The 27,404-nt window shown below is 53.5% G+C and overlaps 7 protein-coding genes across 7 annotated transcripts; 2 read left to right on the top strand and 5 right to left on the bottom strand.

Annotated features, from left to right (window-relative positions):
* Positions 1 to 2,979: 2,979 nt before the first annotated feature.
* On the bottom strand, positions 2,980 to 4,017 carry MYCGRDRAFT_94843 (uncharacterized protein; the record flags this gene model as incomplete). The annotated part of the gene is made up of 2 exons (XM_003850883.1): positions 2,980 to 3,128; positions 3,612 to 4,017. The coding sequence occupies 2 exons, from the start codon at positions 4,015 to 4,017 to the stop codon at positions 2,980 to 2,982; spliced, it is 555 nt and encodes a 184-aa protein (XP_003850931.1).
* Positions 4,018 to 6,256: 2,239 nt separating this feature from the next.
* Positions 6,257 to 11,694, top strand: MYCGRDRAFT_94842 (uncharacterized protein; the record flags this gene model as incomplete). Its single annotated transcript, XM_003850907.1, has 3 exons — positions 6,257 to 9,471; positions 9,644 to 9,855; positions 10,199 to 11,694. 3 exons carry the CDS (start codon positions 6,257 to 6,259, stop codon positions 11,692 to 11,694), a joined length of 4,923 nt encoding a protein of 1,640 aa, XP_003850955.1.
* A 1,573-nt stretch (positions 11,695 to 13,267) lies between these two features.
* Positions 13,268 to 13,917, bottom strand: MYCGRDRAFT_94841 (uncharacterized protein; the record flags this gene model as incomplete). The annotated part of the gene is made up of 2 exons (XM_003850882.1): positions 13,268 to 13,516; positions 13,606 to 13,917. The coding sequence occupies 2 exons, from the start codon at positions 13,915 to 13,917 to the stop codon at positions 13,268 to 13,270; spliced, it is 561 nt and encodes a 186-aa protein (XP_003850930.1).
* Positions 13,918 to 14,447: 530 nt separating this feature from the next.
* Positions 14,448 to 15,047, bottom strand: MYCGRDRAFT_94840 (uncharacterized protein; the record flags this gene model as incomplete). The annotated part of the gene is made up of 1 exon (XM_003850881.1): positions 14,448 to 15,047. The coding sequence occupies one exon, from the start codon at positions 15,045 to 15,047 to the stop codon at positions 14,448 to 14,450; it is 600 nt and encodes a 199-aa protein (XP_003850929.1).
* A 6,332-nt stretch (positions 15,048 to 21,379) lies between these two features.
* Positions 21,380 to 21,878, top strand: MYCGRDRAFT_94839 (uncharacterized protein; the record flags this gene model as incomplete). Its single annotated transcript, XM_003850908.1, has 2 exons — positions 21,380 to 21,703; positions 21,759 to 21,878. The coding sequence occupies 2 exons, from the start codon at positions 21,380 to 21,382 to the stop codon at positions 21,876 to 21,878; spliced, it is 444 nt and encodes a 147-aa protein (XP_003850956.1).
* A 1,137-nt stretch (positions 21,879 to 23,015) lies between these two features.
* Positions 23,016 to 24,281, bottom strand: MYCGRDRAFT_94838 (uncharacterized protein; the record flags this gene model as incomplete). The annotated part of the gene is made up of 1 exon (XM_003850880.1): positions 23,016 to 24,281. The coding sequence occupies one exon, from the start codon at positions 24,279 to 24,281 to the stop codon at positions 23,016 to 23,018; it is 1,266 nt and encodes a 421-aa protein (XP_003850928.1).
* A 780-nt stretch (positions 24,282 to 25,061) lies between these two features.
* On the bottom strand, positions 25,062 to 27,104 carry MYCGRDRAFT_94837 (uncharacterized protein; the record flags this gene model as incomplete). The annotated part of the gene is made up of 3 exons (XM_003850879.1): positions 25,062 to 26,006; positions 26,338 to 26,496; positions 26,607 to 27,104. 3 exons carry the CDS (start codon positions 27,102 to 27,104, stop codon positions 25,062 to 25,064), a joined length of 1,602 nt encoding a protein of 533 aa, XP_003850927.1.
* Between the last annotated feature and the right edge of the window lie 300 nt (positions 27,105 to 27,404).

The raw sequence follows: 27,404 nt of genomic DNA, 5'->3' as shown, positions 1-27,404 counted from the left end.
AGCTTCGGACAGTGCTTTAACTGTGGGAGATTGCGGCCCTTTATTTCAGTCGGTTCCGTCGCACAAGGGCTGGTGTGGCGTTGCACGACAGCTGCATGTCAGCATTCCTTGGTTCAGCGCCGAGACAGTTTGCCTTGAATGTCACGGAAGTTTAGCGCCCGCGATTAGACTCTTTCCTCGGGCTCCTTAGTACTCACTTCCCTCCGTCTCTCGTTACCTCGCTCGGTCGGCTCGCTTGTCTAAAGATAGTCGAAAGAGAGTCGTATTCGAAAGATCGCTCTTTGCTTAAGGGCGTTGTTACGAGCACACCACCTTCTCGATAAAAAGAGTCCACCACAAGTGTGGTACGCTAAATTCCTGTGACATTCAAGAGATTCTCGTATGCGGCGTTGGGTGAGACGTAGCACGCTTCCAGAAGCCAGCGACGACCTACGCTGTGTCTCAGTCGTCCCGGCGATCATAACAGCTTTCGAGATCGTTGACTCTACATCGAGTAGAGCGTGAGCCATAAACTCGTGCTCCTTCCATCGCGCCGCACTCCAGTCATCGCATTGGCAAGACCTTGTCTCCGCATCTCGGCATTGTACTCTGTGCTCTCCCGGAAAACGGAGAACGAATCCAGGCTGACTGTTCGATGCAGCACTGAAGGGATGTTCATGGCTAGTGGAGAATTCAACGCCGATGTTCGGCCATACGTTGCTTGCCTCTGCCTCCGGTTCAGTCGCTCCAGTTCCGAGTCCTTTGCCAGCTTACGTCACTGCGTGACGAAAATTACCGGATCCGATAACTTCCTTCCACACGATCTATACCACCTTCCACTACTACTACCTTCCTTCTCTATATATAGGGCTGGCTGGACTCTACAGCGGAGCGTCTGAGGAATATTCGCACAAAAGGGACATATCCGTGTTACCAGATAGCCATGTACGCAAATACCACCCAACACCCAACACTCGCACTAATGTGCAACCTATCCTTGGCTGTGCAGTTTTTCACGGCGATTTCAACGCGATAGATTTCATTTTTATACGTGCACAACTGCAGGCTTAGTAAATTAGGAACTGCTATGCCAAAAAGGACATCTATCTAGTACTAAATGGCTTCTGAAAGTCGCTATTTATCATGCTAATACCACACTACTATCCCACAAACTAATTGCACGAGGAGTCTCGCTAGAGGACGCTCTATCCACTCCAATTGCATGCTTGTCTATGCGGCGTTAGGAAGTGGTTGTTCCAGCCCTCGATCAATGCACCAAATCCGTCCACCAAAAAACTTGGATCCCAAGTCGATGACCAAACACGGTGGGTGAAGCTTGAGGATGAGGCACAAAATAAGGCATCAACACGTGACGAGAGCGACATCCACCGGTCTGTAAACGGAGACAGGCTTGCCTGAACAGCGTCAGCATACTCGATGGTTGAGCCCGTGGCCAGGTCGATTGACCCAGCCCACCCTGCCAGAATAGCAGCGGCCTGAGATATCACACTCAGAACTCTGGTCGACTACCGCAGTTCACCCTCTATGGTCCATCATGATATATCCAGTCGATGTTCTCCAAGTCCGACCCTTCGAGCGAGACGAGCACAGCCCGTTCAGCTCAGCCGGACAGCAGGAGAGGAAGATGAGGAGGGGGACATAATCAACGATGATTCATTCACTACTGCATGCCTCGCCGATCCGATCCCACCTGTACACATTGAATGGAGCTTGAGGTTGTACTTCGACCACGCAGTAAATAAGTCTCTAGAGGGTAGACAGCACATAACAGCGGCCATGGCTTCAGAACACTTTCTTACTCTCCTACCAACAAGATCGCCGAGCGTCGAAAGAATCAACGTATTGTCAGTCAGCAAAATCCTTTATCGATCAATCAGTCCCTCATCAACAAGAAACAACCATGCCCTACAGAGCCTACATCCCCGGCCAAGTCCAGTACCCTCCCGGCGTGCCGTGGTACGAAGGCCACGGTCAGCCACAAGATCGCGAGTTCCACCGCAGACTTATTAGAGACTACGGAGAGTACTATCGAAGGGACCCGGATGTGATCTTTCACTATACCGGTGGGTGGGACGGACCTGGCGCGCAGCAGAGGTACCGCGATTGGCAGCGGCAGTTTCTGGACTTGCAGGAATATGGAGCGACCATGGAGCCAGATCATGGTGGATTCGTGCACGGAGGCGGATGGGACTTGTGGTGAGGAGTATGTAGCGGACTTGCACAGTGCTGAGGGCGTTGCGAATGTATGAAGTTATGGATAACAAGCCAATCTCTGAGAATGAGGATGCAATGATAATCTCACAGTAAGGTTGCTGCGTGCCTAAACGCGGGTAGAAGCGAGGCCAAACTTTTGCAAGCGGGATCTCATAGGCCAGCTGAGAGAGCATAGAAAGACCGACCTTTGATTCGTGTTTCGCTAACAAACAAATACCTGCGTAATGGACGACGTCTCGTCGCCAATTGAAAGATCGAACAAATCATCCCCAAGCGCCCGGCACTCCGTGTAGTCATATCATCCCGTCGCAGTATCTCAGGAATGCAGAGCGCCTGACATCCATTAGAACGTTCGAGTATTGCAACCTTGAATCGTCGTGGCTGTTGAGCGCCAGAGGTAGGTTCCCAAACGCCCGTGTTCAATGGTGTGAATCCATCATGCCTCAAAATGCAAAGTAATCCAAGTCGTAATCCAGAAGCCAGTACGCAGGTAGCGTCTGCTAGCAGCATACCATGCTTCCCAGTCGTGATGAGGATAATACTGAGACCCAGCGTTCTTAGGAGACTTGCTTGATGGGGTGCAGCCGCCATGTCCGCCCATGTCAATCTCCCTTTCGCTCTGACCCCGAGGATCAAAATCGAATCTTGCTTTCGTCTGATCGTTTCTGCCGGTGTTCGCCGAAGTAGACTTCCTCCGTCTTGTGATGCGTGCGCTTTGCCATCTTTCGCCATAGTTTCCTCTCGCCATGGTCGTTGTCTCTCCCATCACTTCGAAGAAGGCCGCTTTCCCCTCCATCCTAGCTTCTTGGCCGGCCCCGGGGAAATGTACAACTCAGGCTCATTCGCGGCGGGATCGTCGTTGAACCTCAGAAAAGACTGTCTCAGCATCCACCATTTTTCACGAAGGCCTGACCCTACGCGATATTGCTTACAGTCCTCCATCATGTCTGCGATCAAATTGCAAAGCATCTGATATCCTTGTAGCAGAGGCTTTCCGCGAAGCGACATCAGTGCCGCGCCCAGTCTCCGACAGATGCTATCGATCACGGCGTCCTCAATTATAGCAAGCTCCAGCATGCTGCTGTCAAAATATTCCTGAGCCCTGAGCGTTTCCAAGCAGACATACTCTGGCCGCCAACAACGGGCCGGGACTGTGCGGCCGATTTTGATGGTCAGCTTCTTGACAGCAATGTCAAACTCAATCATTCGTCCTTCGAAGAGGATTTTTTTGAACCTCCGACCGAAAGGGATGACCACGACGACTTCCACGCAATCGAAAGCGGCCAGACACCGGTGGCGGTCGCTTATTTGTCGAAAAGCAGTGTTGGTCGGAAATGAAGACCGCGGATGAATGAAGGAAATTTTGAGCGGCGCGCGACGAGCGTGGAGCCGCTCACGCGAGGCCTCTTGGACCGCAGGTATCAAGCGTTTGCATGTCTGCTTGAGTGCATTCCAATCGCGGTGTCCCTCCACAGTCTCGTCGTCGATGAACGACTCCAAGTCTTCGGTCGTCTGGCGCGCTGGATCAATCGTTTGAGCCGAAGTGAAGGGCGGTAGGAGATGACCAGCGATCTGAATCAGGATCTCGATCGGCAAAGCAATGAGCCGCAAGTGGACTGCCTTGTGTTCCTTCAGTCGAGACATGGCGGCCTCGTTCTCACGAGTTGCGTGCTTCAATGCCTGCTTGGTCCCAGCCGTTCTGAGCTCCAGTAGTCTCAGCTCCCTCTCCAAGGTCGCCTGCTTGTCCTTTGTGCGCACAACAATCGTCTCGAGCCGGCAAGTGTCATTGCTGGGACGCGGCATGATGGTGGCTGGGAGTGTTTGTCTTGATACTTGCAGTTCAAGATTCGCGCCGGATGAAGGTGGTGGATGTTTTTGTCTGCTTGATGATGTTTTCTTGGTCCTTGGTGTGCGCGGGTGCGAAAGAGGAGGAGCACGCTTCAGCGCAGAATTGGTGCTGCCCGGAGGAAGGCACGAGAAACGCCGATCTCGTATGCTGTGCGCTTTGCTGTGCGCTGACTCGCGTGTGTATCGCGAAGGGTGCGTGTCAAGCGCAAGTTTGTTCACAGAAAGTTTGCGAGGTAGAAGGAAGACGAAAGGCGTCGGACGCTAAAGTTAGCGCTAGCCTGTTCCAGCTTAGACCTGGACGCGTGAATCAACGCAGTTTGGCGTGCGACGGTCACAATTACCAGTCAGGTGGGATTTCAGCAGAGCGTCGAATTCGATCAAGCTAAGCTGGCTGCTAGACGTCGAGGAATGTTGTCAACGTTAGCCGTTGACTCGATGCTATTGAATCTTACTGCTGACCAGCGGAGCATGTCCGCCCACGATATGAAGTTTGATCAACCGACCTGATTCTCGACAGATCATAAGGAAGACGTCAGAAGCTTTCGCTCAGGGCATGAAGCGTCGTCATAGTCTGATGCTCCAGGATGTCATTCGTTGAGGTTTCTGCACGCTACATTTTTTGCCGCGAAGCTGTAAAGAGGTCGAGGGTGTGAAGTAATGAACACTCTGTCCGGCCAGCAATTAAGGATCGAATCATCGTCTACGACTCAGCGTTGGCACACCATGACGGGTCTGAAGTCGGAGTCAGAAATTCTGAAGCGCAGCATCGCGGCTTGAGACCGAATGCTACATGGCCAGCGTCGAACGAATGATTGCAGCTATCGGACTCGTGTGTCCCCATGGTCCATATCGTGCTCGCCCGATGACGGTCGCCTGCATGAGAATTCCGCAGTGAATGGCTGCAAAGCCTTCCAAGAACCAGGGGCACTCGTGGTAGAGCCTGACGCAGGCAGCTCGTGGGCCAGGATTTGCTCGAGTTATGCCATCGTTCGGAATTGCGGCATGCACTCTCTCCGCTCATCGAAAAGGCCAAACTGTTGCAGCGTGATCAACAGGCAGAGTTGTAGTGAATGAGGCGATATCGATTTTTGCTCTACAAAAGCGTTGAGAATCACGGAAAACATTCAATCCCAATTCACTCTCCCACCTACAAACAAAATATCAGCAAGGTCTGCAAATCTTCATTAATCGACGACTAGCTCTCCCCAAACAACAGAGGCTATCGCAACATCATCGATACTCGCACTACACTTCGACTCATCAGCATCGAAGCGATTCAGACAATCTCCATCAGAATTCGACGAACATGTCCAACTTCTGGAATACCCTTCCTGGCCGCCCTACCTACCCGCCGCGCACACAATGGTTCGACGATCCACGCGAACCACAAAACAGCAATTTCCACGATGAGCTTTACCAACGCTACGGTGCTCGCTACCCTCGTCATCCGGAGGCAGTCTTTCAATACAACGGCGGCTGGGCCGGCAGTGGGGGAGCGCAAAGATACCAAGACTGGCAAATGTAGTGGCTGGACATGCAAGGCGGTGACAATGCCGGAGGAGTCGAGCCAGGATATGGCGGATTTGTGCATGGAGATGGGAGGAATGTATGGTGGGGTTCGTGGTATTGAGGTTTGCTGCGGCAGTACGAGGTTGATTGGTATTGTTGAAGGACCTTGAAAGATCCCGCGTGACTCCAAAGTCGGCTCCATGGCGAGGTAACTTGGAGATAATGCTCAATTAATTGCTTGCTTATGATTGCGTGTCGTCAGCAGATCAACCCAGCTCTAATTTGCCTGTGCACAATGCAACGATATCCAAAGCTACGAGATATGGAGCAAGTCGAGAACTCTCTTTGTGCTGTTGACCAAAATCCACGGTGCCGCAAGTCCACGTACCGCGACAAAGGCTTTCCTTTCTTCTTCTCCAAGTTGTGCTGAAAATGACCACATCCGGCGACTTCAAAGCAACACCTCCAGCAAATCACTCCTTTGTTTGTCAGAGAGTATCCCTCACGTCGCTGCAAACATGTCGTACGAGCGAGTAGAACGAATCTCGACCTGCGATCATATCAGTACTTTCTCGACACACAGCAGCGACGTTGGCTCACTTCCATGCATCATTGGAAGAACGATAAAAATAAAGGAAAGCCTGAGGGAGAGAAGATCGAGCCAGGTTCCTTGAAAATCTGGGACATGGGCGGCAACAAGAAGAACAAGAAGGGCAAGACGCCGGCCAGCAAGTCAGCTTCTGAGGCCGGCAGTGGAACACCGACTCAGCCACCGCAGCCACCAATCAATACTCATGTTGGAGCTCGGCTCACTCCCAATACACCAGCAGGAGCGCCATCGATTCCAACGCCTTCCACACGTCTCGATAGTGCATACAATCACGGTACACCAAACAGATACAGCAGCGACGAAGACGACACCGACGAGGACGACGATCCAAAGAACTGCTACAGCGACGGAGAACATACAGAAGCCTACAGGGACAAGATTGCTACCAAGGCGTTCAGGAGGTACAAGAAGTACGGCGAGGATGCTCTTCAAGGCGTCGAAAGTCAACTTTTGTATGACGCCATTCAAGACCTGATCATCGAAGAAGGGGGCGTCGGAGGTGTGGACACGGAGGCACGCGATGCGGAGAAAGTGAGTAAAGAGCGCGAGAGAAGGGCGCGTTGGAGTGTAGAAGATGGTAAAGCGAAAAGCCAAGACGATCTGAAGCAGAAGAGAGAGATAGAGAAGCAGCACCAAGCGAGAAAAGATCGTGAGAGTGCCAGAATTTTGGCTGACGTAGAGGACGATATCGACAAGGACTTCAAGGCTCCCGTCACATTGGACAACCCTGCACTGCTGCTGCGAGGCCCTCCAAGCGACCACATTGGCGTAGCCAGCGATTATGACAGGAAGAAAAGCAACAAGAAGCCCGAGCCTGGGCCAGAAGAACGGGTAACGGAGCAGACGCAGGAAACTCCAGGACGAAAGATTGCGAAGCCAAGGCCGCGAAGACCCGGCAGTGCAGGTGGTCCGGCCAGTGCTGCCAACGTGTCTGGTCCAGGTGAATCACCTTTCGCAAATTTCAATCAGCAAGCCGACCCTTCCACACCTCAGACATTCCCTCAGGGTAATGGAGCCGTCCAGGCAAGAGACAAGGATAATATGGAAGTCGAATTGGCCACCGGTGACCTGCCGGCTCCTTATGACCCACAGGCAGTCGGCGACGACAACTCTGGAGCGTACTCCGACCCCGATCAGTTTGCCGTTCAAACAGGTCCAAACTTGACCGTCAACACATCCGACGGCCCGCCTTTCTCCTACCCTGATCCACAGGAGGATCCTCAGAACACCTCCCCTTACAATGTGGCACCTCGACCGAATTCTGCTTTGAACTATACCAGTGCCTTCTCACCAGACCCAAGGCACGGTGCGCAGGGCATGCCTGGGTTCGGAGAATTTCCCTCAGGTGAGTCGGGTCCGCCATCGGGTCCGATTTTTCCGCAATCCGGGTTCGATTTTGCAGCGCCACTGCCAGGGAGGGAATCTGCTCAACCATCTAACATTGATCCACAACTTTTGGGCCTTGGAGGTGCCAATCCTGGCCCATCTGCTCCAGCCGTATCCTTGACGCCTGTAATGGATCACTCTTCGACCGCGGGAACAAGAAGAGTCCCAGAGCGGAAAAAGAGTGGTGACACGGTGAGGCCCAGAGCAGGCAGAAGGAATGCCGACCGAATCCGAGCGGAAAGTATAATAGACTCGGGGCCTGAGACCGTGAACCCTTACTCCACTGGCAAGTTTGAGACCGCGTTACCAAATGCGTTCGGAGTCACTGATTTGCGAAACTCGCTTCCTACGATCGAGTCAGCCGCACCGCCTCAAGTCGATCGCGATGGAGACCAGGCCATGAAGACGGGGCCGGATTCGAATACCGAGACGACGAGGAACATCCCGCCATCGGGATTCGACGAAGATCCAATGGAACATGACGGAGTATCGAGCCCGAGAGTACAGCCCGAGAGCCCGCGAGTACAGCCAGAGAGCCCGCGGTATCAGCCGGAGAGCCCTTCGACCTATCCCAAGCCGGAGGAAATGGAGATCGACAGTAATAAGGAAGCGTCCCGAGGCCCCAAGGAGAACCTACAGAATGTCAGCAGTGGTGGATATTATCCGAAGAGTCCTCCGCGCGATCTACTAACCCCACGCAAACCGTCATATGGGAGGACCGCGACGTACGACCCGGAGTATCAAAGGAATTCGAACGATGCGACCACGTCAGGCGTGGGCGGAAGCAACGGTCCTTCAACGACGCCCAGAATTCCGGAGTCTACTGATCCTTTCGGCGGGAACTACTTTCCTCCAGTCCGTGACACAGCAATGGAGCCGTATAAGACATGCGGGGACGAGGACCATGATGAGCTGGTGAAAAAGATCAACGTCGCCCTGAAGAGCGAAGCTGAAGCCAAAGACAAGGTCAAAGACTACGATAGGATGAAGCGAGAACTCGACGAGTCGAAGAAGGCCGGGAAGACCGAGGAAAAGAACTCCGAGAAGTGTAAGGCTAAATGCACTACACTTGAGAAGGAACTTGCAAAGGTCAGAGCGGAATTCGACGCGTTCAAGTCGCAGCACCAGGATTGCACGCCTTTGAGAAAGGATAATCAGAAGATTGTGCAGAGCACGACCCCGAGTAGCAAGACGAGCAATCCTGGTCCTGTCAAACTTCAAGGACTTAAGGACAGCATGTACGCAAAGTCACCTCCGCCAGAACAGGATGCCGACGTCGAGATGGGCGAAGACGGCATGGACAACGATCTGAAGAAAGCCAAGGAAGATCTGGAAAAGGCCAAGAAAGCCGCGCTGAAGGCTGAAGGGGATCTGCAGACTGCCAGAGGTGAACATTCAGCTGCTCAGAACATCTTGCAGGCTGCGAAGGAGGCTGCCGAGACCAAGTTGCGAGAATGTAAAGAGCAGGCTGCTCAGTTGATGGCTCAGAACAATGAGCTTTACAAGGAGGCATCCATAGTGCAGGCTGAGCATAATCAGTGTGGCCAGAAGCAGATGGTCGCCGTGGCGGGTGCTGAGGAAGCCGCGAAGACCGATCTAGAGAAGAGCAAGAAGAAGCAAGCAGAGTTGGAGAAGGAAAAGAAGACTGCCGCTGAGAAACTACAGAAGCTGCAGACCGAGCACGCCAGATGCAAGAAGAATCAGGCAGATGCTCTCGCGGCTGCGGCGAAGAAGTGTGACGAGGAGAAGGCAGCTTTGGGTCCGCCCCGGAGGAAGAGGGAGCCTGGCGAGAAGAGACCGGAGAGGTGTACTGTTCAACGACACAGGGAGTACAAGGAGATGATACGGATGGCCGCAGAGGCAACGACCAGCATGGTGGATGCCGTGACAAGGATGCAGAATAGGTGGGAGACTCTTGAGTAGTCAGACTTTGTTCCCGATAGCGTTCGACAGGAGACTGAGGCTGTGCGGTTGAAAGGGCTATGTACGGCGTTTCATTTGTTGTGTGTACATTATGCAGAATTTGAGATATGTATCCCGCTGAATATTTTGATAGATGACAGTCTTCCCATCAAGTGGCCTCTCGTTATACTTCACCACCGTCACCTGGATCCTGCAGCACGGCTTGGTCGGAAAGCACTGCATCATTCGCGGTCGGCTAAGAACAGGGCAGTGTCCAGACGAGGGGTCGAGATTGGCCTGGAAACGGCTCGCAACAAATGGGCGTCTCTGCAGTGTCAAGGACAAGTTTGCCTTCCCAAGTTGTCGACGGGATGATGGCGGAGTCAGTATGCCCGCAGCAATCTGCTATTATCCGGCTGTCTTTCACGAGACTTTCTGGATCTACCGTGTCTGCTTCGACACAGTCTGATGCAGCTTAGCAGTGGCGACGGATTCGTCCCGGGAGAGACGCACTTACAGGAACCATGAGACTTCCAGTCTACTGCGAGGAATCATCAATCATTTCATTCAATCGCGTTCGCTCCATACTGCGATTAACTTGCCGACATATACACACTTGATCTACTCGCAAAATCACCCAGCACGTTAGCGCCGGGGAACTATATTTTTCCGCTCCGCGCACTGTTCGTGAACACTCTCTCCATTTCTTCGCCCTCTTCTTCCTCTCAGCTCCTCTACTCTTTGTCAAATACATCACCACGACATTTCCCAAACGTCAGGTCATTAACAACAAGGCCTCCCTCTCGCGCACCCTCGCATCCACAAGACTTTCCGCCATCAACACTGCGCAACGGCAAGAGCTCGCAAACATGCTTCTCCTCCCGTTCTGCGATTTCGCCGCTGCCGACAGCACCTACATCTCCACCATCGCTGCGCAACGCGTAGCTGAAGATATCTCGCGCCGCAGCCCAGCGAACAAGGTCCTCAGCACGTACGAGCTTGTGGCCAAGATTGTGGTCCACCTGGTACCTCGCGAAATCATCGTCAACAAGCGCGTTTCACCAACTTGGCACAACGTGGTGGAAACCAGTCCGACCGTGCGCGAAGCAGCCTTTCTCAAGTCGACGACTCAAGCCTACGCGTGGGAAGCCAGCCACGCCGGCCAGGAAATCAGTCAACTCATCTCGCACGATAAAGTCCCATCACACTGGGCAGAAAATGGCAGCAAGATCTCAGGCCTGGAAAACGGCGCGCGTTGGAGCGTCTACCCATACTCCCTTCCAGACATTTCAAGCACCCTGCGCATGACCATCCACCACTACAACTCCGCTGCCCTCGAGCTTGAGAACACACGTTCAATGAGCACGATCCACAACTGCAAGCCATGCAGCATTTTCGACGAGCTCCAACACGGAAACGCCTTGCAGGCCATGCTAGTCAAACTCGATCACGTCACGCTGCAAAAGGCCCTTGCCAACAACCATTCCTTCCTCGACATGCAGCTCGCGAGCCCTCCAATCACCAAGATTCGGATCTTTTTCGCCGAGCGTGGCTCCGGCGACATCATTCCCGGCGGAGAGGCTGGTATCGAGGTTTCCCATGGGCCTGGTCTCACGGTTCGTCACTTGCTTGAACTTGCAGAGTATATGGACAAGGTCAAGGGTCAGCCAAATCTGACCATCGCATGGTTCTGGGTTGTCGGTGGCCACTTCACGTCTCCCGAAACCCTGCAGGCTGTTCGGATGGCAGGTCCTGAAGGCCTCAGCTGCCTTGCGAAGATGCAGCTCTTCACCGACGAGGACAAGGCAGCACTGCAAGAGCAAGTGTACGAGAAGATGGCGGAAATGCAGGAGCTTGTCGACAGCAACAGATTCGACATGCAGGCAATTCTTGACGCCGAGAAGCAGTTGGTTGGTGAGGGTCAAGAGGCCGAGTTCGATCTAGAGGCGGCACAGCTTGCGATTCACGCCAACAACAAGCACGATCAAGACGAGCTCGATGTCAAGTTCGAGCAGATGCAACTTGACCACAATGCACACGAAGCCATGCTCCAGGGTATTGTCGATCGTGAAGCGGAGCGGATGCTGGCTGGTTTCCCGGTTGAGCAGGAGGAGGAGAGCTCGCAGGATGTGGTCATCGAGGAGGTGGCTGCCGCGCTCGAGAATGAGCAGGTGGACGACTCTGCCGACGGCCACGAGGATGGAGGTCTGAAGCAGGGCCAGTGAGCGAGGGCGAGCGAAGCGAGCAAGCAAGAGGTCGGGATTTGGACAGCACAGCTTCGCGCCCCTGTCGAACACGCTGGGTCCGAAGGCGAGCGATGGCGACATGAGACTCGTATTTCAGCGACTCTTCGAATACGCAGCCGCTTGGGGAACCGGAAGAGTCCGCTTGTCATGGACGAGGTACAAGCATCTCTTCTGCTGAATTGGAATCTGTCCCAATTCAGCAATTCTTCCAGGAGCAATGACCTGCTCTCTGCAGCCTTGTATACTATGTCCTTGACTGCCAGAGCTTGTTGTAGAGTCAATCAAGTGCATTTCAACTCATACCCATTGCTCCTTCGTTGATAGGTGCCTTTGTGACCAGAAATGGACGTTCACTTGTCGAAAAATGGGCCAAAGTACGGCCGATCTCCACCCCGCCCTGGAATTAGTCTGACGGCGGGTATTGACCTGGTCTCGCCTTAAGCGGAGGACGATAGTAGGTAGGTATAGTAGCATCGTTAGTGGTAGGTCACACAGCTGTAGAAGGGACATAAAAACAGTGTCGGAGTGACCTTGCAATCCAAGCTCAGCAACTTAAACTCAATCTCAATGGTCTAGCATCTCTCTCAGTCTACATGCGATTGAACTACTATACAAGATCTCGAAGTCTCCATGTATGCTGCTGAATGGAGATTAATCTGGATTTGAAGGACGTTGCATAGATGTATCGCAATGGACTCCAAAGGACTCGAGGATAATCGCCCAGAAATTGTTCATTGTCGCATACCGGTCGCTGTCGCTCTGCCAGATTGGGATGGCTACTTCTACGCTATCCAAAACCAGACAAAATGTCAGCAAGTCATAATCTGGATGATTCGGACTCACACGGCTTGGTCATGATGTTCTTCGACCTCGATTTTGCCGGGTCGGGCTCTTTCTTAGGAGTGGACATAGGACGCCTCTGTTCAGGTGGACTATGTCGGTCATCACGACTCAAACGAGCTCACAGGAACAATCATCCTGGTGAGCCGTCGAGATAGAACCGTCGTTGGTCACTACCCATGCGGAATAGTCAGGTCCGCATTCCGAGGATGGACCATGGTAGTTCGCTGGCAGATCGTTCGCGGAAAGCGATTCCGCAAGAGCTCCATGCATCGCGTCATGGTTCTTCCTCGCCAGCATGATCCAATGTTGTGCCTTCAAGAATCGCTGTACCAGCTTAGTGCCCGTCTGCTTCGTGCTTGCTCACGCTGCTCTCTCGAGTTGCCGAGTAGATACGGAGACTTCTTTTCTCTCGCTTGAACTCTGATCACAGAACGAGGTATGAGCATATGGTACATCCCGAAAGATGTGACCGAGCTCGATGTTATGCTCGGCCTCGTTATGAGCCACTTCCCCTGCTGCCCAATCCCTGCGATATCCGTATAGGCACAGCACATACTACGAGATTGGCACTCGGGCTTTATACACTTCAACAAATCCAAAGCTGCCTCGCACGTTTCTGCTTCGCCAGCATGATCTGATTCTATACATCCAGGTCTCTCTTGATCTGCTTGGTTCTCGTCTATCCCTGCTGTTGCCTCCGAGCCCTCCGCTATTCTTCATATCCGCCAGCGATCCACTCATCGATATCGTCCTCCACCTCAACCCCCAGTTCCAATTCCTCCGTATCCCTCACAAATTCTCCAAACGTAATCGCCGCGAGATCAATCTCAGCTCTAGTACAACCTTTCATGCCGGCCACCCTCTCCAACACCTCCTCATACGGCTTGACGTTGATCAGATCCAAAAGACGATGAACGTCAGGGTCTTTCGCAGTCCTCGCCGAAATCGATGCGGCGCGCTGGGAAACACCTCTAGTGTATGCACAAACTTGTGCATTGTTGCCGCCGGGAGGACAGGATCTTGTTCACCGTCTAAGATCGGAAATACGACCTTCGCCAAGTCGAGAAAGAAGCGGGAGACGTAGATGCAGTTTTGCAAGTCGATGAGGTCTTCGCCGAGGGAGTATGGCAGCTTGTCGCCGGCGGAGAGAAGTTCGAGGCGGAAGATCAGGATGTCGATGGCTAGGCGGGTCGTCTGCTGGGTTGTGGGCGTTTGGCCGCGATTCATGATGGTTGTGACGGGCTTGAGGAAGCGGCGGGAGGTTGTGAAGCAGGTCAATTTGGCGAGGATGGTCTCGAAAGGAGAGGAGGTGGTCGAAGGTAGGTCGGATGGGCTGGTGGCGAAGTGGGAGAGCCACATGTTGGAGACCCTTGATGGCGGTGGGAGAGGAGGAGTTGATGGTGCTGGTGGATTTGCTGGTGGTCGACTGGACTTGGTGGATGTCCGAGGTTTACCCATGCTGCTTCAATGACACGCCTCTCGGCCCAAGAGGTCATATTAGTTGCTAGCATGAAATACAGCAGACGCGAAAGACCTCGAAGCTGAAGGTCCGGTGGAGAAGATGAGGAGGACTGTGGGAAAACAGGGGTGGTATGTAAGTACGTCAAATTGATACTAGGTGTCTGCTAATTTATGCTCAATGTGTCGTTACAATGCATGTGCGCTGGAATCAATGCTGCTGCTGTCCAATGCAAGATTCCTCTCAATGTAGCATGAGATTTAACGCAAGATAATGCTCAAAACAGCATGCATCCCAATGCAAGACGCTCCTGGACCCAAAGCGTTCCCAAAGCAAGTCGCTGTCCAATGCAAGTCGCTCTTCAGATCAAGCCCGTATGCAATCAAATCAAAAAACAAGTACTGAAGCCAATCCCTCCTTGTCCAACCCTCTACGGAATCGGACAAAACACCACCCTAAACCCCGTCTTCCCCTTATAACAAACCGTATCCGCCGGACTCCCCAACTTATCCTGATCCGGGCTCGTCCACCCCTGACTCGGCGGACAATTATCCGGCCAGCAAGTCTTCCTCGGACACTGTCCACTCCCCTTGCCATTGCCAATCGGCCACACCCTGACTCCAATATCCTTGTCGCTGCCCTCCATGACACTCAAATTGTACGCTGTGCCGTCCACACCCATGTAGCTGCTGAAACCGAACTCGAAGAGTGCTTGGTGCTCCCATTGGCGGGCGGTGCCCCATTCCGCGTGCCCGGAGAGGCGGTATCCGAGGCCGTGGAAGGGAGCGCGCAGGGTGTGTTGGCCGTTGGTGGGGATGTTGACGGGTTTGGAGCGTTCGACCATTGTGAAGGAGGGTTGCTCGATGTTGTAGAGGGCGAAGGACTTGGTCCATTTGCAGCGGTTGATGATGAGGATCTCGAAGGTGTCGTCGGCGCGTGCGGTGAGGTTTTGGGTAGTAGGGAGAGAGGAGGTGGGGAGGGCCGTTGTGAGGGCCGCGAAGGTGGCGAGGAGAATGGTTGTGAGCTGCATTCTTGTGGTTGTCTGAGTTGTAGTTGTATGGGTTGTAGATGTATTGTTGTAGTTGTACGTTGTAGTTGTATTGGGTGTATGAGATGTTCGCTGGAAGGTTGTTGTGAAGGTTAAGTTCGTTTGGAGTTATTCCAGAAAGCAGTGCATATAAAAAGGCCGGATGACTCGTGGTCTCGTGGCGTGTGCTATCAGACTTGTTCACGCAAAGTCACCTGCAGCTGCGGATGCGTGAATATACTTGAGCGTGAAGATTCGAGATTGGCGCATGTCAATCCATTGTCGAGGCCGACAATGCCCGCCGGCTGATGACAATGGCCGCACGTGTGCCTCGTTGTTCCCACGAGAAAGCCTTGATACCCACGTGGAGTAGACAAAGAAGTGCAGATGATGATCGTGAAAGAGGATGAAAGGGCTCATCTCCCGGGCCTGTGTGATGCTTGACAATAGCTGTTCGTGTTTGACTGACGTTGGCTTTCCTCGTCGGCTCGTGCAACTCCTGGTTCTTGTGGATAAGAATACATGCAGTACGGCAGTAAGTGTAATGTTGGACAAGGAGGAGAATGTATTCCAGACTTGAAAGCATCCTGTTGCATGTCAGGCTCGGTGGTTGGGCAGCTGAACCCGTCGCGAGCGTTAGTAACCGTTTTGGCCGTTGAAAAGATCCAGCTACAGCGGCTCGCGTGGCAACCTCATGGATCATTCGAACGTGCGCGACGCTGGCGGCGCCGGCTACTGGTATATATACTCCCGCTATTTCCCAGGTCAATGTATGTGGCCCTCACAGCAGGGTATCGGCTGGAGTAACGGAGTTGAAGAGAAGTTTACTCAGACGAGAGAATATCCCGTTGCACGTGAAGTTCGGTGGTTGGACGTCTCAACGGCTGACCGATGCGACCGTTGGTGGCCGTTCTGACCGTCGAAACCTCCTGCCACGCGAGCTTGCGTGGCGACCTCGTGGACCGTTCGGCGGTGCGTGACGACGGTACCGGCAGTGGACGATGCATATCGCGGTGCTAAATTGGCCGCATGTTTACGAAGCGCTGACGTGCCCCTTCAACACGGACCGAACTCGAATGTAGTAGAGAGCCAGCCTGACCTCGCGGGATCGCACTGCTGGACATGGTCAAAGACCAGCTGGATTTTGCGATGAGTGCGGGGCAGGAGCAGGATGATGGCAGGAAGGGCGAAGAGCGATGACTTGAAAGCACCAGCCGGCAGTACTCTTCTCAACTTTCCCTCTCAGTAGTCTCATCACTGATGCCTTCGTGCGCCCTACAGTCGGAGATCGCTGCTGAGACCATGGTGCTGCGATGCTGATGTTGAAACCGGCAAGCCTGTCCCATAGTCTGTTCGTCACGACCTCTCTCAAAGACGATCTTCAAGCCGGTAGTGAATCCCTTCAATCTTGCACAAAAGGCCAGACCGGCGCACATTTGTGGTGAGGGCCCATATGCAAAAGGCCTGATTTTGAGAATTGCTCAACTCGACGACCGTTTCGAGCTCCCGAGATTGCAGTCCGATGTTCCAGTGCTGAATGAGGGCTATATAGCGGACTCGCAGTGTCGAGGACATGAGCCAGCATCTCGCCTCTGGCCGCTGTCAATGTCCTCCAAGCTTGCCCTTTCTCTTGAATCTCCTTCTCGATCCTTCTTCTTGATCCTTCTGGCCCAGCCAGAATGTCGGACCATTGGACCTGTGTGTATTTCGGGGAGAATGCTGGAGCAGCCGGTGGTCTCAGAGCAGCTTTGTTCAGCGCTTAGGCTCGCGAGATGTTCCTGTACGCATGTATATGCCGGAGCCTTGCTGGACCTTGGCGTTCGAGTCCGATGGGATGCGATCCTCCCTCCGCACATACAGCTGAACTGCGTTGTCCGATGTGGGCTTGAAGCCAGAATTGATGGAGCGAATTGTAGGGCTTGGTCGATGGAGGGTGTTGACTTTCCTCCTGCGTCCGGCGGGTTGCAGAGATTTCGTGCGTGAAAGTGTAGAAGTTGATTTGAATATGCTGCTGGAGCATCTCGCCGTCAAGACCATTGGAGCCATGAGTCCAAGACAAAGCTTACATCGATGCGAGTTTGCCACTCTTTCCAGCCGTGTTGACAAACAAATCTGCTCTTTCCACCCGCTCTGATGCTCTATATCTGATCGTACTTCTGGACTGCTCTTGCCCTCTCCACTGTCTGATCTTGCCAGGCTCCTCTTGAATCTATCAACTGCCTGTCTGTGTCCCTTGATTGTGCCACGATTTCTTTCGGGAGCTCCAGCAGGTGGCGTGCGAGTTATGGTGAAAGCAAGGATGTCCTGGAAGGTATTACGGAGTATGGGCGTCCCGATGGCAGAATGCAAGCTGATGCGTCGATTGTTCAATCGAGCGGCAGAGCCTCGCGCTATGGTCGTGGAGTATGATGCTCTGTCCTCCTCTCTCGGGTTTGAAGCATCCTGGTCCACTTCGTCTCGGTCGTGCCTGCCTTCCTGATCTACTCCTCCGTCCATCTACTGCTCTTTCTTTTGCCGACGCCACCTTCTCATGACCTGCCTTCATCGTCCTCCACGGCTGGCTCCAGTATCGCGAGGCTGCGGTGGCTTTGGCGGGCGGGGTCGAACAGGCTTCGCAGCTGTCTGTCGGATCGATTCTTCGGCAAGAATTGTCGGAGTCATGGTTGCGGTGGTCGCTGAGCTTTGCGAGCGCTGGCAGAGATGATTCGAACTGCTAAAGGCCAGGTTGGGGTCTCGGGCAGGGGGCAGGTAGTTGAGAGAATGAGACAGTGGTCGTTGGCGGTGCGCTTCAGCGTATCAAAGAGTGGTTCGTCGAAGTCGAAGACCCTGGAAGAGGGCTCAATCACGCTCAGAAAGTTGGAGAACGAGATGCATTTGCTGTGGACGGGAATAGTTATAGTCGTTCGCTGAACGACCTTGATCAATGCTGCTGCTCTGTCAACATTTCACCGCAGAATGGTCACGGCGAACTCAGCAGGCCACTGCCGCTCATCGTTTGCTTCAGTCTTCAACTTTTGGATGTGATGATGTGGATATTGACGTTGAACAAAGCACCCAGTCTTCGGGGCTTCTCTCTTTAGTGTGAGCATTGCAATGTGGTCAATCGTGAACCAGTCAGCACATCAATGACTAGAAGACACACTGCCATAGACTACAAGAATCCTTCGTCACCACTCATATCGCTGCATCTCGAACCTGCATGATCGCACCATCGCCCAAAACGTCTCCTCCTCTCGCTCCGACCTCTCCCGACACCTCAGCTCCACCGCGATCGTCATTCGGGCCCTCTCTGCACCCCTGTCGCCGTCGTCTTTGCTCCATCCCGATACTGCCATTGCGTTGTCCCCATCACAACGCGTGCTCCCGCTCCTTCCGCTCCCGTCCCCTTGCTAATGGTTTAAATATCTGCCTTCTCCCTCGTTCCTTCCTCTTCTTCTTCTTTTCTTTCTCATGGCAGAGCGCTCCTCCGGGACCGCTCAGCAGATGGTCAGTACCTTCCTTCCTCTTCACATCATCACATCATACTGACACCTCTCACAGGCGGGATTGGCTCATGAATCTTCCCGTTGCTTGAGACTGACTGCATTGCACGCCGCGGTCACCTCATGGGGGTTGGCAACCGCCTCTGTGCAATTTTTGCTTTCAACCCGAGTCGACGCCAGTCGGCTCAAACAACTCACTTGTCGTCAACAGAGACGCGATACTTGGCTCGAAAGCGCCGGGAGTCGGCTCGCAATGACACTTCACAGAGTCAGACATCCGCGTGAGAGCGCTGGGAGTCGGCTCTGCGACCATCTTTTTCATCAGATCATTGGCTTTCGAGCTGGTGCCTGGAGAAGAATCTCCTTCTTCACTCTTTTCTCAACTGCCACGTCTCCTGTGCTTGTTTACACCTCGCTTGACCTTCCTCAACCCTCACCGTCGTCTGTGATCGTGTACCGTCGTGCGTTCGTCTCGTCACCGCGGGAGCGCCCTTCACCCGCTCCCGTGGTCAATAGCACAAGTATTTCCTCCACGGTCGTTCCTTCCTCTTCTTCTTCTTCTTCCTTCTTCGCAGCGGGGCTCCCTTCCTTCGGGGAGGTGGTTCCATGGCTGTGAACAGGTCAGTACTCTGTCCATCTTTCATTCAAACGAACACAACACTGACATTCTTCATCACAGGGGTGAGAGCTCATGAATCCTCATCGGACGCTGGGGCAACGGAGACGCATTGCACTTCGCGCTCTCCGCTTCACGGACAGCTGGAACGGCGGAGGCTGATCTTCACACAATTTTTGCTTTTATAATGAGGGATTCTCACGAATCTACTCCAATCTTTCTCATCGGTGCGTCAGCTTGAGGGCTGGTGGCTGGAGAAGAAGTTTCTCTTCCGTTTTTAATTTCTACGTCAGGTCCATGTTGCTCGAGGGCTGTATACGGCTTGTTGAGCTTCTCATGAAGTCAACGTGGCCGTTGGCAGCCTGCAAAAGACGGAAACTCCGAGAAAGATTCTGATCGGTGCCGGCCCGTGGTTACAGGAACTCCATGGAGAGCTGACGCCAGTGGTTGGTGCGGGAAGTATCGACGCGGCGGCGAACAAAAGTCATCACGGTCATGGGAACGACACCCTCGTCCATTTCGCGTTAGCTGGCAGTATCCCACATTCATACGTATGAAATGAGACTGCATTTCAAGTGTGCTGATCATCTCTTCCAGGACGCCGCCGTGGCCAAGTCTCATGACCCACGACCGACCGACCAGCGATCTGACCGTCTCACGATTTCCCGCACATCTCCGAATCATCACAGCTTTGGGTGATGAATTGAAGGATACGTCGAACAACTTTGACGCCGCCCCATTCTCGATCCGAGCTCGAACATCGAATTGTGCTCGCCACTCTCCAAGAACCACTGCAGTGCATACACGAGGCCTCGGCCACGACGACGTCGCATGGCACCGTTGGCGCGAACGCTCTTGCCGCCGAATCAAACTTCCGCATCGTCGCTGCGGACCAAACCAAACGCGCTCAGGCGGATGTAGAAAGAGCAGCGGCTATTCATTCACTGGAGAAGGAAATGAATGTGCATGAAGAACAGGTCAAACGACCGGCAGGAAGATGAAGGATATACTCGGTGGACAGCGACAGGACTGTCACGGCTGCAGCTGCAGCCACGGCGTGACGACACAACCTTTTCTAGGCAAAAGCGTCGGAAGACATATTAGACTCGTCAGCAGGCGGTGGTCCAGGATGGTCCTTGCGGAGGGACAGATAGAGTCAATTCGATGATGAGCTTCGTACACATGCTGCCAGCTCCCAAGTAGTCTGACCAGGCCTCCATCTTTTCACTCTTTCTCGACAACGATTCGACGAAGAACTACACCACCTACGATACCTGGACCTCTCGTGCCACCAAGCCCGCTCTGCCAGAACAAGCCTACGAGGATCACCCTCGGCATCCTACATCGGTCTCAGGGCGCTGACGAGCGAGCTCCCGATCAACACCTTAGGATCCGTTTTCCAACAGACTCGTTCAGCTGGCTTCATCCAGCGCTATAGAAAGCACGAAACAAGCGAGACGAGGGAGATTCAGGTCAAGGTGCTTCTCGGACGCGTTCCTGCATATCTTGCGAGCTCCATCTTCCTCGCAGCATGAGTACGAAGAGAAACGGATCCGGTGAAGCTGAAGCTGAAGACCGGCGTGACTGCAGGAAGCGACGGAACGGAAGATTGTATGCGGAAGACCGAGAGCGAATTGAAAACAGCAGCATAAACGCGGGACTGCGGACGTTGCAGTATGGCCCGTACGACAGGCGCCGACGGATGAGTAAGACTTTCCAATCGAAGACATGGAAGGCTGCTTTAAGGTCTGCAGCTGTGAGTATGGCGATCTGTGGACCTCTATGCAAGACTCGCAGCGCAGAAAGCGACACCTCGATCGTCTGCATCACGGTCATAGCGAGCAGGACAGCCATGTATTGAGTCTGGAGTCGAGTGCGACAGCAATACAACCTCTTCAACACCCATACAAGCCCAAACGGTGATGTAAAGATTCTGGCGATTGGTACGATATGGTACGATATCTGGACTCAATTCACATATACGGACCATCAGCCTCCAGCAAAGCTCTCAGATGTCGCAAAGCCATTAGGAGTGAATCCAAGCCGAACGTCACAAAACACATGCTACGCAGCCAATGCATTCACGCGCGAGCCAAGTTCGATTCTTCTCGAGCATCAGCACCAACCCAACTCCGTCAAAACCACTTTCAGAACGCGTCAAAACGCGGAGAAGACAATTGCTTCATCAAACCACACCATCCAACCACCACATCAACGGCATCGATACGATCGCAACGATGCCTACCTCTCACTGCGCCTTGCTCGCAGAGTACGACAGCCGCCTCACGGCCGACCACTTCCTCCTCACCAACCGCGAACGCGACATGAAGGCTCTGAACAAGCGCATCAAGGTCAGCCTCTACCTCTCCCTTCTCAGCTACCATCCTCGTTTACCTCACCTCAACCAAGCTAATCATTTCGAACACCAGACCGCAGAAGGCGCCAGCATGTCCGAAGCCCGCAGCGGCGAGTACTCCAGCCTTTGCGAGAAGCGTCGCAAGTTGGGACGTGAAATTGGCGTGCTTGAGGCTAAGATCAAGAAGGTTACTGCGGAGATGAAGGTGAGTTTCGCGAACTCCTAGCCTTCTGTGGCGTGGTATTGATCTGCTTCGATAGGGCGCGAAGCAAAAGGCGAAACGCGCGCGTGTCGCGACGCAGGCTAAGGAAGTGGGAGAGGGGGTTAAGGGCGGCGTGTTGGGCAAGGTGGTAGGCAAGTTGAAGGTGTGGCTGACGTAGGTGATGGAAGGAAGGGTTTCACGAGACACGGGCACGACTGTGGTTGGGTTGTCGACGACAGAATGACGAGGCTCATTAATGAGATCTCGCTCGGCCTCGAAAGGATCAAACTTGAGAGGAAGCTGTGTCAATCGACAACGCGAGGAACACAATTCGCAGACGACGCCTTCTGGCGAATACCTTCGCAGGTACCCGATGCTAGTGTGTGAGTACTATAGAACGATGCATCAAGCAGACGATTTGTTCCCCATGGTTTATGTACCCAACGAACTGATCTTACTCGATGTTGACCTCTCGACTTCTCGCATTCAATCTGGACTCTCCAACCATCACAGCTGCGAAGTGTCAACCCTGGAACATCGAGCATGAAGCCTCAAGCAGCCATGCTTCAACCCATGCCCAGACTATGCCCGCTACAACCGCATCCAAGTTCTCTCCTTCCACCGCCGCGGTCCCAGTAACACAATAAACCATTGACAGGTGCAAGGTACCCATCAGATGCACTCGCAAAAGCAAAGACACCACACCAAATTGCAACCGCTCGTTCCATGAGACCCCTTACGCCTCAAATCTAGCCAACATGGCCCTGACAGTGAAGCGTTGTTTCCATTGATTACGGTGTCCCAGGCTCCTCCGATCCACATTGAAGTGTTTGGGGAAGGATCAGAGGTTGGACGTTGCTAATGGGCGTGGACGAGATGATGTGTGAACGGAACGAGGTGCGGAAGTTTGAACGAATGCTGGAGGAAGGCAGTTCCTATACGATTTCTCTGAAACCGCTTCGACCGTATCTCACCTTGTCAGTACAGTGCGGACTAGCTCGATCTCCCGAAACTCCAGGTCGCCCTGAACTTGCAAAAGAGCTTCGTAATCGCAAACTCCTTCGTGGGCATCGCCAGTATCTTCTCAGTCCTGTATCTGAACCGCCAGTGTCTTCTCCGTCCTCTTTCTGAATCGCCAATGTCTTCTCAGTCCTCCATTTGCTGTCCGTCTTCCCCAGACCAGACGCAATGTGTCCAGGCCATCACTCAACGACTTGTAGGTCAGGTCATTCCCAGTCTTGGCACCTTCCAAGTCTGCCGTCTGATCCCATGCACAGAGAGCCGATCTTTCAACAATCCGCCACGATGGTACTGATCACGCTCCAAATGTAAATCCTCTCCAATCACTGCTCTGAGTTGGCTTGGCCTTCACCCTGCCTTCGTCGGAGATCAGGCACTTTGCGAGAGTATGCGGCGCCGTAGGTCGATGACAACTCTTTTTAGCTTCGCTGATTTGATCGCTCTCCTGGTTCCTCATAATGTTGGCTTTGAACTCAGCTTCTTTCAGCTTTCGATCTCTACGCTCGGCTTCCTTGACTCTCTTCGCTTTGGCCTCTCGCTGCTCGAGTTCTTTCGTCGCGAGTGCCTTTTCTTTGACCTCCTGCGCTTTGACTTCTTCTTGCTTGAGCTCCTGCTTTCGGACTTCTTGCTCTTTGACCTCCTGCTCACTCATCGCTTTGTCTCTCAGGACTTTCTTGCATGGCGCTCCGACTTCCCACAGCCGAACCCGCTCCTGCGTCTGCTCTGTGGCCCAGCAGTAATCGCCGTGCGGCCATATCGAGTGAATCACCAGCTTCGGACCACGGCGCTCTGCAGCTTCAAGGAGATGCCGCACCGTGATTCCACCGGGTCTTGCCATGTGGTGTCTGCAGGTCGGGAATACTCCCTTGATAGTCTCTGGGCCTGTTAGTGCGAGGATGATTGTGGCGCGTGTGATTGGTGGCGAGCTCAGGAACATGCCCAGGCACGAACTGTTCTTAGCTACCAGGTCTTGCAGCGGGATGCTGGGAAAAGTGGTAGTCATGATCCGTGGTTGTCGGTCGTTCTCGCCTTCTCGGAAGCGCCAGCCCACGTCCTCCGACATTATGCAGGTCGGGCAGCCGCAAAGAGTGACGTCGGTCATGAGAGGCTTGGAGAACCTCAGAATGCTCGGATTTGGCTGGGCAGGAGATATGTTCAACTGGCCATTCTCGCCGGTGTAGTCGATGTGGCGCATGGGTCCGCTCGTGACTCTCTCCGCCATTGAACGATCCATGGTTTTCCGATATGTGCTTCGGCATGGGTGATATATGATCTTGAACGGCTGACTTCCTCGATATACCACTTGCCAGATGGGCCTCCTGGCATCAATTGGCGGTCTCAGGTACGCGGCTGTTTGTACGCGAGGACTGGACCGAACAACCTCTCGGAACGTGCGCGATACTTTCTGGCTCCGTAGAATATGCGCAGGCTCCATGTATTGCATGACTTGCTCGACCATCTCGTAGATCCCGAAGAATTGCGCTGCAGCGTTTGACGTTTCCGGCACGGTGACCATGTCTGCCGAAGGCAATGTGGACGGAAAGCTTGCATGCGCCATCATGTCGGTATTTTCTCAAAGCTAAGAACCTGGGTACGAGGCGGCGGAATACAGTTGGAGAAGTGGTCCCGTTTGTAGGAGGGTCGGGAGGGAGTCAGTCGAGAAGACAAACGGGATCGGGACGGCACAGGCCGTAACGTGACTGGTCCGACGAGTGAATGGGCAGTCTAGGTCATATGGCCAACGAGCGAAGCTGTCTCTGGTCCACGCCGCTGGCGGCTTGGTGATGGGCTTCAGGTTTGAAACCTCGCGCCAGCTCTGCCGAATGGCTTGAAGGAATCTGGCCTGAACAATCACGCCTACGGTAGAAATCAAGGACAGCAAGGAAAATGAAGACACCCAACTTAGGGGGAAGCAGGGTGAGAACGGACTCGTCTTCGGGGCGGCTTCAGTCTACTTGGTGAGCTCTGACTGATTACACCTACTTACCGCTGGCTGGACAGCGGTTTTTCTCCAACGTTCTAACTCGTGGGACACATTAGAGTGCTCCTTGCTCTGGGATTCTTGCTCGAAATAAGATTGCGAAAAGCATGGTGAGAGCATGTAAGTGTCGTTACTCTGCATCGCATGCACCGGCACTGTTCATTCACCGCCAACCACACTCAGTTCGTTCCGCTTTTGACAAATTTGAGCCTTGTCCCTGTAACCTTGAGTCTATGCTCTATCGCCCGGCTGATGACAGTGTAACTCAAAGGTCCTGCTCTCCCTCGATATTCTTGATGCTTCCATGTTTCCAGTTCTTTCCGCCTATGCATATTCCCTGATCTCTTGGTTGCGACCCATCTACTTCTGAAGCATCCTCTCTTTCTCTTCTTCCATCTTCATCACCGTTCTGCACTTCGTTCCCTGTTCCCACGACCGGACTTGCTCCTGCGACTCTGCGGACACAAAACGGCCTTCATGCAGCCATATCGACTCGACAAAGTATCCAGAGTGCTCCTTTCGCATCGGCTCCAGAATGTCCCGGACAGTAATGCCACTTGACTTGAAGATATTCAGCATCATGAATCGGGTCTTGTTGCTGGGACGATTCGTCGGCGAGTATCGAAGATACTTGACACCGATTGCGCAGACCGGCGGATCGCAAATGAACATGTTCAGACATGAACTGTTCTTGTCCAGAGCGTTCCGGCATCGGAGATTGAGGGTGAATGGGACGATCTGCCGGGCTGTTGGGGTTGGCACCGCACATGAAGGACAGCCGCATAGCATGTTTGTAGACATGAGATGAGCGTCGCTTTGCAGAAGGCTCGGATTTGGCCGAAAAGTCGGCAGGCGGAAGAAGCAGCTGCTCAAGATCGAGAACAAATTGTGACCCGGCGGTGGTGTGAACCTGTGGTTGAGAAAGTCTTGTTGAGAGTCGTAGCCGTTTGGTGGTGAGTCGTGGACTTCGATACTCGTCGCCTGATGATATTGGTAATTGATTTGCCAGATGGATACGTCCTGCTTCCCGGTCCATTCGAGAAAGGCGATTTGTCGCACACGATGGCTTCTCTTCAACACATCTTGGAACGTGCGCGAGACTCGTTGTGTCCGTGCGATCTGCGCAGGCGCAAGATATTGCAGGACTTCCTCGACCAATTCGTAGATACCGAAGAATCGCGCCGCAGCGTTGGGAGATTGTGCCATGGCGTCTTGCTTTGTCGTGGCCGTCGAGTTCGCCGGAGATGGAGGACGCAGTGCAAGAGTGGTTTCGAAATGCGCCATCATGCTTGTATCATAGTAAAGCTGAAAGCTATGACACTTTGCAGAACGAGATTGAGTGACAAGAGAAGTGGTGCGTAAGGTACGGAGGAGACTCGCAAAGTGGTGTCGATTCAAGGGTGTCACCAGGCGCACTGAAGTCGGGAATTGACACGGGATCGGGTCGGCCTCGTCCGTGCTTGTAAGAATTCTTCGACGATTGAAGGTATGAGTTCACCTGACACCCCATTCCCGGCTTCCACGCCTCAACTCGCTCCGCAGTACCAGGAGCAGCAAAGTAATGACCTCGCGAAAACACATTTCCGGCACAAACACCGGCAGCCATGCCCTCCAAAGGTTCGAGAACATGACGAACCTTAATCCCGCCCTCCTCATCCATATCGCGGAAAATGGGGCGTTCGCCCGGGTCGAACGACGTCCTCTGTGGCCGACGATAGAGAACCACAGCAGTCTTGACCGGTGGATCGCAGAGGAACATCTCTAGGCAAGAGGCGTTCTTCGCGAGCATTTCCTTCTGAGCGAGCCAGTGCAATGTGATGCTGACTTGCTCCGACTCAGCACGGGATGCACGCCGGCATTGCGCATGTCTCCTGTCACACCAATGTCTTTGGACATGATGCATACAGGACAGCTGCACAATCCGGTACCTGGCAGATGGGCGGATAGTGAAGACAGCACAGCTGGATTGATCTCGTGGACGGCGTAGCGGAAGAAGCCATCTTCGAAATTGTAGGCCCTCGGACGGCCCGCAGTGTCGCAGTACCGACCGAGATGCTTGGGTACGTTCGGGTTCCAGTCGGAAGTTGCGCTCGAGAATGACTTGATTTCTTTTGGTCGTCGATTCTTGTATCCGACCTCCCAGATGATGTTGTTTGGAACTTTGTGCTCCCTCAGGAATGCCGCTTCTCGTACAACAGGGCTGGAGCCAATGACTTCCCGAAACTTGCGCATGATTCCCTGAGTTCGCATAATTTGCGCCGGATCGAGGTATTGAAGGACTTCTTCCGTCATCTCGTAGATCTCAAAGAACCGCGCGGCAGCGCTCAGTGTCGTTTCGGCTGCGGCATATTGTCCAGGCGTTGATGACACCGTGCCGTCGACCGTGGCGGATGACATGTTCATGGTGCGGGAGTGAGTGGAGGTTGGCGAGAGTCTGACGGCAAAGATCGCGAAGGTAGAGTCGTGGCCAGCGAGTTGAAGTCCACGACGAAGGGACGATTGCACGATTGTACGCTGTGGGGTTTGGAGGTTTAGGGAAGCGAATCTTAAGACTGGATACCCGGACCGGGACGGCTTCAGCCGTCTTTGCGCAGCCAGCACGGCTCATTTGGACGAGTGGAAGTACGTTAATGATAGCGTCCGGCTGTAGCATCGCAGTAATCGTGCCTGGTAGCTAACAAAGAGTGTATCCGCTTCTCGATG

The sequence above is a fragment of the Zymoseptoria tritici genome, chromosome 7 (genome assembly GCF_000219625.1).
Source record: "Zymoseptoria tritici IPO323 chromosome 7, whole genome shotgun sequence".
Taxonomy (NCBI): Eukaryota; Fungi; Ascomycota; class Dothideomycetes; order Mycosphaerellales; family Mycosphaerellaceae; genus Zymoseptoria; species Zymoseptoria tritici.
This window is presented reverse-complemented; position numbering and strand designations above follow the sequence as displayed.